The sequence below is a fragment of the Quercus lobata genome, chromosome 3 (genome assembly GCF_001633185.2).
Source record: "Quercus lobata isolate SW786 chromosome 3, ValleyOak3.0 Primary Assembly, whole genome shotgun sequence".
In the NCBI taxonomy this organism is placed as follows: Eukaryota; Viridiplantae; Streptophyta; class Magnoliopsida; order Fagales; family Fagaceae; genus Quercus; species Quercus lobata.
The window spans coordinates 1,035,459-1,050,453 of record NC_044906.1 but is presented as its reverse complement, the minus strand read 5'-3'; the positions used below and the strand labels follow the sequence as shown (position 1 = coordinate 1,050,453).

General features: G+C 32.3%; 2 protein-coding genes across 3 annotated transcripts; one reads left to right on the top strand and one right to left on the bottom strand.

Moving 5' to 3' along the window:
* The first annotated feature begins 4,217 nt into the window (after positions 1-4,217).
* Positions 4,218-9,018, top strand: LOC115981702 (putative laccase-9). Of its 2 annotated transcripts, XM_031104022.1 has the most exons (5): positions 4,218-4,521; positions 4,687-4,780; positions 6,227-6,378; positions 7,540-7,784; positions 8,394-9,018. In XM_031104022.1, exons 1-5 carry the CDS (start codon positions 4,451-4,453, stop codon positions 8,444-8,446), a joined length of 615 nt encoding a protein of 204 aa, XP_030959882.1. In that variant the 5' UTR covers positions 4,218-4,450; the 3' UTR covers positions 8,447-9,018. The 2 variants fall into 2 exon arrangements, with proteins under 2 accessions (XP_030959882.1, XP_030959883.1); XM_031104023.1 differs by lacking the exons at positions 4,218-4,521; positions 4,687-4,780 and adding an exon at positions 4,825-5,368.
* A 2,404-nt stretch (positions 9,019-11,422) lies between these two features.
* Positions 11,423-13,577, bottom strand: LOC115979516 (extensin-1-like). The gene has a single exon (XM_031101571.1). The coding sequence runs from the start codon at positions 13,514-13,516 to the stop codon at positions 11,777-11,779; it is 1,740 nt and encodes a 579-aa protein (XP_030957431.1). The 5' UTR covers positions 13,517-13,577; the 3' UTR covers positions 11,423-11,776.
* Between the last annotated feature and the right edge of the window lie 1,418 nt (positions 13,578-14,995).

Genomic DNA, 14,995 nt, shown 5'->3' with positions numbered 1-14,995 from the left:
CCAAGATGCAAACAATGTACTCGAACCCTCTAAACTTCTATTAGTTACTAACTCTATGATTCCTTTCTAGCTTTAGATTCACAATTGAGCTCCCATTGCAATCTCCAAGTCTCCTTGATTGTATCGTGGTGGTCAATACTTCCCAAGAGATAAGTTTGGCAATGGTGAAAGGGATAGAGAGATAAGTTTGGGCATTTCTCTAGGGTTATGGGTTCTTTTCTCTCCGAATCTTCATATGAAAATTGGGTATCTCAAATTCATGGGAAATGAGAGTATATATATAGTGAAGGCATGGGTTAGAAGTTAGAACATGTTAAGTTATGGTTTTTCACATTACATTTATGTTGGCTTATTCCATGACAAAAAGTGTTGTAATTGCATTAATTTATTTCCTTGTATTTTGTGAGATTTTATTGTATTGGGTTTAATTTTAAGTTGGTGAAGATTGATCAAGAAGTTGATCTTGCGACTTGTCTTGTGAATGGTGCAACCTGCAAAAGTCACATGAGAAGCACATACTGGAAGTTAAAGAGTCAAGTGGCAAACTATATTTTGTGAGTCATTTCACGACTCAGGCTAAGTCGCGAGTGATTCACGAAACTCTCTGCATGGAGGATTTTATGTGTGACTTTTATACCCTTCACTCATACTACGTATACTCTCATTGTCCACAAAAGTAAAAGGAGGCTATTCAGAAGAAAACCCTAGAGAGGTTTCTACAACACACTCACTTTTTATAGAGAGAGTTACTCATCCTTTAGTGAGAAAACCTTGTAGTCTCTTATCTTTCCCTCTCCCATTGTTAGATCTTGAGAAGAGATTTGTACCCAATCACAACCCACATCTATTCAGAGGGTAGAGAGTGATTTGGAACTTGGGAAGTATTGGGGATTTGCCAAGAGAAGCCGATGAGGCTTGGCGGATGCAATCGAATGGTATTGTGGGATCTGAATAACTAGTGAAGACAAGACTTCGAAAAGTCTGTTAGTAGCTGGAGCTTGGAGGGCTCAAGTACATTGGGTAGATTAGGCGTGGAGGGTCTTTTTGATATTCGTGTACTCCAACTTATTTACTAGTGGATCGATTACGGTTTGGAGGGCCGCAGAGAGGTTTTTTGCCGAGTACTTCTGTTTTCTTTTTGATAACACATTTCGGTATTATCTTTGTGTTTGCATCTCTCTTCTCTACTTTTTAAGTTTTACATTTATTGCTTATTGTACTTGCTTGGCTTAGAGTAGTGTTCAGGTTTATTGCCCTTGATTTACTTTTGTTCCGCACTTAGATAAGTTAGAGTAAAAGCAATTAAACCATAATTTAAAATTGGGGTTCTAAACAAATATTAGTGATTTCACACTAATTGAGCTTTCAAAACAATAGGGAGAAAAATAATTGAATTGTGTTAGATGAGAACAGTTTCTTAAAACTGAAGAGCGGGGCGAAGTAATTGTCCAACCATTTTTCAATTCTTGATTTCGTACCACAAATTACCTCATAGACCCAATTTCAAAGGAGCGAAATTCTTCAGTCAGCAACTTCAATTTCAGCACTTGCACACTCCACCTCAGTAACTTAATACAACTTAAACACCCACAAAATACAAGTTACAATGAAATTGTAGAATTAATTATAAGAAATTTTAACACGAAATTAGACAACAACTAAGAACCTAACACAATGTTTTTCAGAATATTATATATTGGATGTCACCTAATTAAAGGTCCCCACAATTTTTTATTTTTTTGTATGAAGGTCCCCACATTTATATGCATTATTATGGATGCACACTGGAAAAGAAAACAAAATGGAATTAAATACTCATATTTATCTGTAACTTTATCATCATTCTTGAATAAGGGTGAACCGATTACCTGTAATACCTTGGCATAAATTTTTCCCCTTGTCAAACTTCACACTCTCTAAATAAATCCCTAAAATTAATTGCTTTGTAAAAACGTACAAAATGAATCAAAGGCATAAGGCCCTATTTCTTATATACAAGAAATCTGGGGAAGAAATAGGGAAAAAACAGTAACCAACTAAAACACAGACGTTTTGTTTAGTGGACAAAGTTTAGTTATAAAATTAGTTATAGCCTTAGGTTATAAACTTACTTAATATCTTTTTATTAGAGGTAAATTTTGACAAATCCATCATTGGATTACATCTTTTTCTTATATCCTCCATGTTTGCAAAATTTCAAGAAAATTAAAGATCAATAGTTATGTTATTAATAAAATTTTTAAATCGCAAGTTTTTGTAATTTAAAATTATGCATAAAATATAAGCTTATAGATCATATAGTAAATGATATTCGATTGACACAAAATTTAACATGTGTATTAAGGGCGTAAAGAACATGCAATTCAACTATTAGATTTTCAAAATATATTGTAATATTTATTTTATTGAGTGAGTTTGTAGTCTTAAGTTACAACTAATTTTGTAGCTAAATTTTGTCAATTTTTTTTTTTGAGGAGCAGCTTTGTCCTTGTTTAGTGGTCTGTTTGGAATAAGGGGGAGTAAGGGTGAGTAAAGTATAGTAGAATAGAAATGACTGTAAAATTAACTTATTTTCAGTCAATTCTACTATATTCCCCCTCCCTCTTTTCTTAATCCAAACCGACCCTAAATGTAACATCATCCTTGCTAAATGATTTTGTTTTGTAACACTGTTCTTTTTCTTTAATTTTAACACGCCCCACATCGGATTCAAGAGGACTTCCTCTTATATGGGAGTGGATCTTATTGTTGTACCTTAAAAATACCACATTGTTGTATAATTATTTAGTATTTCAAAAGGATTTCTTCTTATATAGTAGTGGTCCTAGTGGATATCATTGTTGTACTTTAAAAATACTACATTGTTGTATAATTAGTAGTATTTCATTGTTACATAAGATTAAAAAAAATACCATATTGTTGTAGTCTGAGAATACTTAATAATTTTTCAAAACATCTGCAATAACACTAAGAATATTATATTCAAAGAAAAAAAATTAAATAAATAATAATAATAATAATAATAATAATAATAATAAGGATCTTTCGACGAAGGATTGGCCAAGTGGTTAATAATTTATAATTGTGGGACCTATTCTTTGGATCCCTTTCACCTATGTACTATTCAAGTAATAGTAGTGGTAGTACAACTACGATCAAGTATTGGCCAATTAGCTCCGCTAGTTTAGTATTAAGAGAAAAATGCCAAGATAACCACAAAATATCCAAATTTTGCAAAATTTTTTTCACGTGAGTTGCAAGTACTTAAAAAAAAAAAATTAGCAGTTTATAATTCCATTACTTATCACTCGCCACATAAATAAATTGTTGTAAAAATTGTATATTTTATTGTGTCATTGGCATTTTTCATATTAGGCTAGTGCTCTTACACTCAAAGAAAATTCCTTTTATAACTGAATCACGTTTTCCTTTATAATGTACAGGTTAAGAGTGGATATATTATGAAGTGAGGAAAAAAACAAAAAAACCGACCTGCAAATTGCACATGATGAAGATTAATGTGCATTTGGGTTGGCATAATTGTAGATTCGCTATTTATTGAAAGTGGATAAAATTAAGATTATATATTTATATCTAAGAAAAATAATGTTCTTAAAAAACGGTATATAAGATAAACAAAATGTTAATTTAGTGAGTTTTTATTAGTAAGTGAAAAAATGACGTTAGTGGTGGGCCTAAATGAGATTTATTTATTTATTTTTATACAAGATATAAATTATATTCTATTCTAATCTAAGTATGTATATATGTGAAGTTCCTTCTTGAAGGTTTAAACTCTGACTTTTACCCCTCACACCTCACAAGTATTTATACTTATGGAGTGACCATCGCATCAAAGATATGAAGTGGTTAGAATTAGTACAAACTGACTATATCAACAATTTATAAAAATATTATAAAATAATTTGTACTGGTGTAATTACTCCAAAAGAAGTTAACCAAACATGAATTAATTACCATATGAAGTTAACGACAAAAATAATAGAAAATTATATATTTCAGAGAATATAGTGAGTTGTACCGATAATGATGAAGACTTTTCTATTATTGGCCTTAAAACATTTTTATTTTTTATTTATTTAAACTTGGTTTAGTAATGTAGTACAAGGTCTGTACTTCAATCTATGTACTACAGAAAAATTGGAACTCTATAAATGAAACTCATTGAAGCTCTCACTTCAGTTATCACTTATCAGTCTTCTTTCTTAATGTTGTCCCACTGTCTATACATCCATAGTTTCTGTAGATCCTCTTTATAGTGTTGCACTAGATCATTCAGAAAGCTTCTCTTTTTTTCTTTTTCTTATTTTTTTTCACAGATTTTGCTCTCCTAGAAAGCCATTGACCTGAGCGAAGTGTATATTTTTAGCTAACTCTACTCTACCTTTTCTTCACTCTCCCCTCAAACCAAACAGACTCTATATTTCTAATGGGAAGCTTAGGTCAACGTGGATCAAAAGGCGAAATTGAATTGAGATGGTATCAAGGTTCATTTTATTGGTAAGATTTTACCTTCCAACTACTCTTTTCTAACACTATATTTTGAAATTGAAATTTATAGGCAACAACTCCACTAAGGAGAGTAGTAGTGTTTTCTTGTTTTCTGTTCCCCCATTCCTGCATAATTTGATGTTAAAGGTGTCCTCCTTTTTTTTTTTCAATCAGGTCAAGATACAAATTGATATTGATGAATGTGAGATTTGAATCTAAATCTGTTATTCGACAAGAGACTTTACCAGTTGAGCTAATGAATTTCACTGTAAGTAATTTTATCAATTGTTGCAATCTAATTAATAAATTAAACATGTTAATATACTATAAGTTTTGCTTCTGCCTATTCTTTAAATTATCGTGTTTTTATTGCTCAATATATTTGATGTTCACATCACATGGTTGAAATTCATTTGAATCCTTCTTTCAAAACGCGGGATCATTCTTCGAGAGAAGCCATTTTCCTTTCTTGATAAATTACAGATATTTATTTAAAAAATGTGTCCTAGTTGGAAATCTCAAAATCTTAAATGATTAGGAAATAATAAATTTAATCATATAACATATTTGAACACTCCAATTATGTGTAGGTCTAGACACTCCCTTAATAAATAGGAAATTTTCTAATTTTTTTTTAAAAAGAGGTAGACTTGTAAAGTTAAGAATATTTCTAGCTCAATTGCTAATTTTTTTTTTTTTTTTTTTGGAGAAACAAACTTAAGCTAAATTTAAATAGTAAGTTTAATCAATATTCTCAATCAGGTCAAGATACAAATTGATATTGATGAATGTGAGATTTGAATCTAAATTAGTTATTCGGCAAGAGACTTTATCAGTTGAGCTAATGAACTTCATTGTAAGTAATTTTATTAACTGTTGCAATCTAATTGGTAAATTAAACATGCTAATATACTATAAGTTTTGCTTCAGCCTATTCTTTAAATTATCGTGTTTTTATTGCTCAACATATTTGATGTTCACATCACATGGTTGAAATTTATTTGAATCCTTCTTCCAAAATGCGGGATCATTCTTCTAGAGAAGCCATTTTCCTTTCTTGATAAATTATAGATATTTATTTAAAAAATGTGTCCTAGTTGGAAATCTCAAAATCTTATATGATTAGGAGATAATAAATTTAATCATATAACATATTTGAACACTCCAATTATGCGTAGGTCTAGACACTTCCTTAATAAATAGGAAATTTTCTAAATTTTTTTTAAAAAGAGGTAGACTTGACATTTATACTTTTTTAGAGGGGGCATAGGTGTTTGAAATTTTGATATAATTGTACGTTAATGGTGTTGCTGCTTGAAAAATCCACTTGTGGACGCTACTTACACTATGAACACTTCAAGAAGATCACAAAATAAAGGCACATTTCTCTCATTGTTCTCTAGTGAGTTGAGTTAGAAAAATTGATTAAACAAAATTTGTCCTTTTATTATTAGTGACGCATTAGTTTGTAAGCTTAATATAATAAAATTTGTAATACCTGTAATACTACTCATTCAATTAACTTGAAAAATGGTTTGATGTTTTTATGCTTTTCATTTAAATTTCAAACGCACATGAGATTTTCATGCTCAAAAGTCAAAACCTATATGAAAATTAAGGAGTTTAAAATAAAGTTTTATGATTGAAATTCACTGATAATTGCACTTCCTCTAAACTTCTATTTTGTTTTCCTTCTTGGGATTTGTGATGGCAGATGAAGGACACAAATTACAGAAGACTCTGCAGCACAAAGACTGTGTCATCTGTAAATGATAATTTCCCTGGACCAACCATTCCAGATCACAAATGGGATACTGTTTTTGTTAATATACACGATCGTGGAAAATATGGAATCACAATCCATTGGTAATTTCAAACTTTCTTTCTCTCATATATGTTGGAGGGTTGTGGTGGTAGTGAAAGGTGGTGTTGAGTAAAGAGCTGATAATGAATTGAAAAACCATACCTAACACTATTGACCCAGGTTAGGCATGGTTAGGCAAGGTATATGTTGGAGGGTTAAACACCATTGACCCAGGTTAAAAGAGTTTTTATTTTTCTACTTTAACATAAAAAATGCATATTGTCAAGAGTCTTGTAAATCAACTAGTGGACATTTGCTAGTGTTTCCAATAAAAACATCTAGGATTTGAATCTCACTGCTCGCTCGTTATAACTATAGAACTTAAAAAAAAAGAAAAAAAAAAAAGGAACATACAGCCTGTAAAGCCCCTTGGTACATGCTATTTGGTATATAAAACCAAATTGCCTGTTTGGCTCAGTCAGCGACAAATGACACTATTAATTGACAACCATTGTCTCTAAATATTATAGTCTCCTTTGACAAAGGGCACATCATTTTTCCACATGTTAAGGCCACGGCATTAGTTGCTTTAACTAATTATTTCTGTTTAGGTTAAGCCCTTAATTAAAATTTACATAAAAAAACATTTTTCAACAGCTAAATTTTGTTAAGAGTCTTGAAACTCAACCAATTAACACCTATGTTTTCAACAGAGACATTCTAGAATCAATTTCTCTCTCTTAACTATCAAATTATCCGAAAAAGTATTCCTAAATTTCAAAAGTATGGTTTTTATCTTTAAATTATTAAAAATGTTACGCTTATTGTCTCTAAATTTTAAAAAAGATATTTTTTCCTATCCCTAAATTATTGATTTTTTTTTTCTAACTTTAGATCTTTTATATCATGCTTTTGACCAATAGTTTCATAATACATGTTCTCCTTATACGTGTCTAGTTTTTTGTGTTTTTTTATTATTAATGTAATGCTGTATGTCAAAGATATTAGATTCTTAATGTTAAAAATAGTGCCACCTAGTTAGATTTGTGGGATAAAAGTTAGCCGGAGTAGATGAAATGAAGTGTAACATTTTTAATAATTTAGTGATAAATCACAATACAATGATCCTATAAACTATGTCTTACCACATTTTATGTGACCATGATGAGAGCATTAAATGAAATAGACTTCTAATTGCGAAGAGAACTTTGCTAATTATACAGGCATGGAATCCGACAACCAAGAAATCCATGGTCAGATGGACTAAAGAACATTATGAAGTGTCCTATTCCACTTAATACAAGCTTCACTCAAGAGATAATATTTTTCATAGAAAAAGGAACTCTATGGTGGCATGCACATAGTGATTGGTCTCGTGCCACAAAACATGGCGCCATTATTATTTTACCTACTTTGGGAACCACCTATTTGTTTCCTAAGCCTTATGCAGAAGAGGCTATTGTTCCTGGTATGCAATTTAAAATTTCAGATACTCCTTTTGTTGTCATATTTTTTTGTGAAATACGAATATATTCTGTCACATATTTAATTATTTATCTGTTGGTTCTTAGTGTAACAATAAGAAACTTCCACATTGACACCAATGCTATCTATTAAACAACTTTATTTATCTGTTATTTTTGGTGAAAGTATGAATTAAACATCTTTGGGTTTAATTTACTCACAGCAAAATGTTATAAAGGAGATGTGATGACAATAATTGATGAAGCCCTCACAACTGGTGGTGATCCAAAAATCTCAGATGCTATCACTATCAATGGTCAACCAGAAAACCTCTATGAATGTTCTAATATATGGTATATGGAGGACCAAATTAGTAATTTAATCTAAATTCAATAATAACACTTTAGAAGATATAACCATACATTAGCCAATAAACTAGTAAACCAAAAGATTTTGAAATTTTGTTGCATTGGCCAAATAAACCACATAATTAAATTTAATTGAAAATATAAAAATACACATAAGTTTTGATATTTTAACTCTATTTTTTTTTTTTTCTCGGGTTTATGAAACCAATTTATCTAATGATGGTTGTCATTACTTTATTTTGCAGGAACTACATATCGTCTACCAGTTAACTATGGCAGACCTATCTTCTACGCATAATCAATTCCATAACGAATGTAGAACAATGTTTTGGAATTGCTAAGCACTACCTCATAGTTGTTGGGATTGATGGTGCATACATCAAACCAATAAAAACTAATTATATCATGATAACTCCAGGACAAACAATGGAGGTTTTTGTCACAGCCAATCAATCTCCTAGTCAATATTACATTGCACCAACACTACAGCAATTCTCCAATATAAAGGCAATTATACTACCTCATCATCTATTCCCATCCTAAAACTTCCTAGCTACAATGACAAAGACGCTGCTAGCAAGTTTACAATACGTTTAAGGAGCTTAGCAAGCAAAGAACATCGTATCAATATGCCAAAAAAGGTTATCAAGATTCAAGAAGCTTGACTATCAGTGTTACAGAAGTCTTTGACAGTAAATTATAACGATGTAGTTGAGATAGTATTTCAAGTAACTAAAGTTGGGGTTGCAGATAATCACCCTATGCATCGATCTACATGGTTTTAGCTTCTATGTAATTGGGATGGGCTGAGCTTCTGAACAGTGAAATGTTGCTTATTATTAAATAATACTAAATAATCTTTTTTGCTAATTTTTTCTGTGCTTACATTTAAGTGGTGTTAATTCATTAGTCATCATCACTTAACTAAATAATCTTTCTATTAATTTCTTTCAGTATTTACACTTTGATGGTTTTAATTCTTTAGCCATCATCACTTAACTACGATAAGTATAAGCTATATAAAATGTTGATAAATGACTTTTGAGTATAATTGTCAGCATGCTAAAGTCATTAGCTCCAAGACAAGTATGTGAATGAGCATGGTCAATAAGGACCAATGTACAATTGATACATAGGTTTAGTAACCATTGTCCCACTCTTTGGTTGTGTTCAAGCCTTCAAGGATATAGGTTATATATAAGTGAAAGTCTTGAAACCATATTTAGGTGGTGCATTAATTTTGCAATAAGGTTTTCTTTATAAAGAAATTTATTTAGAGGTTTGTTAGTGGGTGTATGTTTATATTTGAATAAAAATTCTTCACTAATCATGGTTTACCATAAAGTTTTTTTTTTTTTTTTTTTTTTTTTTTTTTTTTCATATAAAATAACAAAATTTTATTATTAGAAAAAAAATTATACACACTAAAAGTTTTATAACTCAACTGGTTGATATCTCCTAGTATTTAACTTAGAATATTAAAAATCGGGTAGAAGATTTTTATTTGGTTCTGCCGTGGGGAGACCAAATTTATCATAAATTAAATAAGAGTGCTTCTGTACTCCCCTTGTTTTAAGAACAGCTAGTCATATCAATTGGATAAGTTTTCCTTGTATCTTTAAGAAAGTTGCCTATGTCATTTCAGTGGCTCTAGAATTTTTTTTGGTTAAACTACTAATTTTGTCCTCCAACTAAAGGATAATGTTCAATATGGTCCCTTAAATATTAGTTATGTCAATTCAACTATCAATTCGCTAATTTAGTTCCTCAACTTTAAAACTCAAGTCAATTTCGTTCTTGACTTTTCCATTTGATTAATTTTTTTTTGAAATTACTTAAATGTGGTCTATATAGCACAAGTTAAAAGGTTCTTACGGAAGTGTGGAAATTTCAAAATCATATCAATTTTAATAAAATTCAAACGCAGAGGAACTCAATGCTGAAATTGATTTTATTTTAAGAGGAGTGGATTATATTTTAAACAATTAATAGCTTTTTTTTTTTTTTTGAGAAAGAAAACAATTAATAGTTGAGTGATCGAATTGAACTTTACCCAATACGCTGAATACAAAAGAAATTAGTAATTTAAACAACTTTTTTTTAGTAGATTAGTACTTCTCATAAACAAAATATGGGCCGGCATCATATTAGGAAAAACTCATCAAATATTCTAGCAATCTCCTTAATTATATATATGGTTCGTGAGTTGCATCCCTTAACTTTTGCCTTTTAAATTTATAGCTTGAACTTCCAGATTCTGCTCTCCAAATGATCAACATTTCTGAGGCTCTCATTCTCTTGGATTGGATGCTATGCCGATTAATTTAATATTTAATTGAATGGAATGGTTTTTTAGATATAAAATTGTTAATTTTTCAAAAACATTTGCCAATATCTAGCGTTAGAGTCATTAATTTCGGGAATTGAAATCTGTGCTTTAGAGATCATAATTGAAATATAGTGTTTTTTCAGTCCAATCTCAACAGGACCATAATATGGCGATGGTGGTGATATGGAAGCCAACTTTCTAGGATATCAAGTAAATTTCCTTTTTTTTTTTTTTGTTTTTTTTTTCTTCTTCTTCTTCTAATAGTTCCTTAGTTGTATTTTTTTTTTCCGAATGGATTTATGACAGTATTATATATATTCTACTTTTACCTATTTTTCATGTATACCTAAATTGATGAATTTTAAGCTACACATTAAATTCCTCATATGTCGGCTACTTCAACATTGCTTGGTAATGAAGGTAGCTTTTTTGTTACTTAGGATATGTTTAGTAGATTATAATAGACAATGTAACAATCATTCCAATGATTTACTTATTTTTTTGAAAGTGTAATGTCATTGATCACAAACTGTAATCTCTACTTTTTGTCCAAAATAAAAGGTTACTTGGTCTTTACCTCTTTGCAATTTCATACTAAAGGTCATTTGGTCTTTCCAGCCAACTCTACCTATTTATTCCTCTCCCTCTATCCATACTGGTCATAAGGTCTTAAGTCATATTGCCTAAAATACTGAATTAATATTACATGATTACATCCCTCATATAGACCTATATGCAATTAATCAGCACAAGTAGGATACAGTCAATGACAATACTTCACGAGCATTAAACCCAAATTGTTTCAACCTCAACATCTCAGAATTTTTGTGAAAGTCGTCTTTCTTGCACACTCACGGGAAACAGCTGGAAACCTAACCCAAGATCTTTGAGATATTAACAACTGAAAATAGTGAACATAAAAGCTCTATGTACACACAAAAACACCCAAAATTTTATGTGATTCACCCATCATTGGCATGGTATTAAGAAAATTTACTCATAGAAGCACATGTATATATTAATTTGGTAGTTAAAAAAAAAAAAAAAAAAAAAAAAAAAAAACACAGACACGTAAATAAAGTAGCTTACATTCCCAAACAAAACTCTCAGGAACCATTGACCTGAGACACAAATTATAAGTTCATAAAAATAGATAGTAGTAATAGCTTTAGATTATCCCAAATAGACTTAATAAAGAATCCCAGGAAGTATTGACTTCGAGGCTCAGGCAATCATTGTACTATCATACTTCCTAGCAACTTCTCTAATGTTGATGCATGGTTGTCACTTGTGTAAGTCTCACCAGTTGTTTAGTGGCCAAGGTGATGAGTTCAAGTATCCATACCCCGTTGCCGCTTCTATGCTCTCAATGCTTTCAGCATAGGCACTTTTCTTTGGCCCTTTTGAGACTGGTGCTGCGTATGAGGAATAAAGTGGAGGGGCAATAGTGGCATCATTACTTGGTGGTGCAACCCATGTTGAACGATTAGGCATAACCCAGCCTCCATAATAGCCACTGTAGTCATCATGATTCTCATTCTGAACGATATTTCCATTCACCTTGACCCAGTCGTTGAAATCATCAGCCTTTTGTGGGCGATGATGATCTGGAGTACTCCCAGGAGTTTGCCATTTATCATCAGCATATGCATATTCTTTCACTGGCTCATATCCATGATCTTTCACAGACTCAACCTTTGGTGGGGAGCTGTATCTAGATTCATTGCTTTTCATTGGCCCAACCATTGGTGGGGAGCTATATCTGGATCCATGGTCTTTCGCTAGCTTGGCCTTTGGTAGGGAGCTATTTTGCAATCCATAGTCTTTCACTGGCTCGAACATTGGTGGAGAGCTATTTCTATATCGATTGTCATTCATAGGCCCAACCTTCGGTGGGGAGCTTCTTCTAGATCCATAGTCTTTTCCTAACTTGGCCTTTGGTGGAGAGCAATATTTGGATCCATTGTCAAGCACAGGTCCCACCTTTGGTAGGGACAAACTATTTCTGGATCCATAGTGGGGAGCTTGTGGTAGGGAGCTAAATCTGGATTGGTTGTCATTTATAGGCCCGACCTTTGGTGGGGAACTAAATTTGGATCGATTGTCATTCCTAGGCCAGCCCATTGGTGGAGAGCTATGTTTGGATCCATTGAGATACACAGGCTCGACCTTTGGTGGGGAGTTATTTCTGAATCCATAGTCTTTCACTAACTTGGGCTTTGGTGGAGAGCTACGTCTTAGGCCATTGTCGTTAATAGGCCATGCCGTTGATGGAGAGCTATGTCTGAACCCATTAATAGGCCATGCCTTTGGTGGGGAACTATTTTTGAACCAATTGTCATTCACGGGATCAGCCCTTGTTGGGGAGCTATGTCTGAATCCATTCTCATTCATAAGCCCGACCTTTGGTGGGGAGCTATTTCTGGATCCATAGTCTTTCCCTAGCTTGGCTTTTGGTGGGAAGCTATTTCTGGATCCATTGTCTTTCATAATCTCAACCTTTGGTGGGGAGCTACGTCTAGATCCGTTGTCATTCACTGGTCCAAACTTTGGTGGAGAGCTATTTCTAGATCCATATTCTTTCACTAATTTGGCATTTAGAGGAAAGCTATGGTATCCACTATCTATCACAGGCATGACCTTAGGTGGGGAGCTATATTTCGATCCATAATCTTTTCCTAGCTCAACCTTTGGTGGGGAACTATTTCTTGATCCATAGTCTTTCACAAGCTGAACCTTTGGTGGGGAGCTATTTTTGTATCTATCATCTTTCATTGGCTTGGCTTTTAGGGGGAAGTTAAGCCCATAATCATAGTCTTTCTCTGGCTCAGCCTTTGGTGGAGAACTGTATCTGTAAAAGCTCTGTGCGTTGTGGCTGGGAGTGCGCAGAATGCTTGGCGCCTTCCTTCCCACAACATCAGTGATATCAGGCCCGTAACCTTCATCGGAGGCATAGCTTGGTTTCCTCCATTCATCAGCACGCGGTGCAACTCCATTGTTGGTGGAGTAGCCATTAAACGCAAAACCATGCCTGTCCATCACTTTTCTTTGTGTGAAAACTTCAATTACTCAAAGAATGGGACTTCTTTCTTAGTTTCTAAACGAGTCATGAATCATCCTTAAAATAGGAAAATAATATTCCATTTCACTCACATGTCATGATATGGTACGATATTCAACCATATTGCATGCGCAAGCGTGTATTACTTTTTCCCATGCACTTTCATATTCCCTTTACATGAGATGAAGAATCATATTCTACGTAACTTTTCTTGAATGAGAACTTTTTTTCCACATGCACTTGCTAGTTTTGCACTCTCTGTAGAATGTATTATTAAATCGCGTCCAACCAGAGAATCACTTTTAACTCCATGAAAACTGACGTGATTGTTCCTTCTGTTTTTGGCACAAGGCAGGAACCAGCATATTGGTCCACTGTAGATGAGGATAAGAGTTGGGACATGGAGTTAATATATACAATAACCCTGAAAATAAAAATAATAGAGAACTTATATAAATTCAGTTTTACCTTAAATTACTTAGAATGAATGTTACTCTTTAGCAACACTGCCTGATTTAATTGCAACAAGTACTTTGTATCGAAATTACCCAAGAACATGTAACTCATGTTTTGAAACTCTGTGTTGCCTATTTTCCTGCCATGTCACTACATTTTTTGAGTAACTTGGCTTCAAATTCTTTTCTCCAAGCGATACATCAAGGATCAGTTCTACATTTTGTGTACTACACCCGGATCCTGCCACTACAAAAGTATTCTTAAGAATCGAATTTTTATAAAGTTCCCTCCCTTCAATGTAAATCGTTTACATCCTCGTCATGTAGATATCAACCATATGTAGCAAATGGTTGTAGCATATTCTGAAATTGGCTTACTATTCTCTATTTTAAAGTTTATTACCAGTAGTAATGGATCAGAGTTAAACAGCATAATTAAATTTCAGAAATTCCAAATTCTTTATGCCATTCTTCTAGGCTAAGATTTTTGGGAAAGAGCATTGATTCGACCGTCTACTAGGATGGATGAACGGTAGAATCCACTCCATTATTACTTAAAATGAATAGAGTCTATTTATGGTTATGATTTTATGTTTTAGAGCTAATAATGTACAAAGTGCACCTCATGTAAAGGCAATGGTTATATTTTTTATTTTGAAATATTTAATCTAAGCATGAAATAGATGATTTTTATATAATGAGGAGTGCTATTACTATCACATTTAGAAATGGAATGATATAGATTGTTTCAAGAGTCATTTTTCACTATTTTGGCCATGGCCAGATAATATTATATATATATATATATATATATATTAGAAGTGGATGGTATTCACATGAAGTAAAGATTTTTACAAATTATATTGGTTTATTATATCTTTGTCATAACTAGATTAGTATAATTATAAGAAAAATATATTTTTAAACTGATTTTTTTTTTTGATGAAATTTTTTAAAACAGATTTGTTGAATGAGTATCACATTTTGTTTGTTTTCTTCTAA

Bases quoted from the DNA above. Each gene is read 5' to 3' on its own strand.
- LOC115979516 (XM_031101571.1), bottom strand. From the start codon at position 13,516: ATGGACAGGCATGGTTTTGCGTTTAATGGCTACTCCACCAACAATGGA.
- LOC115981702 (XM_031104022.1), top strand. From the start codon at position 4,451: ATGGGAAGCTTAGGTCAACGTGGATCAAAAGGCGAAATTGAATTGAGA. The intron at 6,379-7,539 runs GTAATTTCAAAC...CTAATTATACAG, and splicing joins TATGGAATCACAATCCATTG to GCATGGAATCCGACAACCAA. The intron at 7,785-8,393 runs GTATGCAATTTA...TTTATTTTGCAG, and splicing joins AGAAGAGGCTATTGTTCCTG to GAACTACATATCGTCTACCA.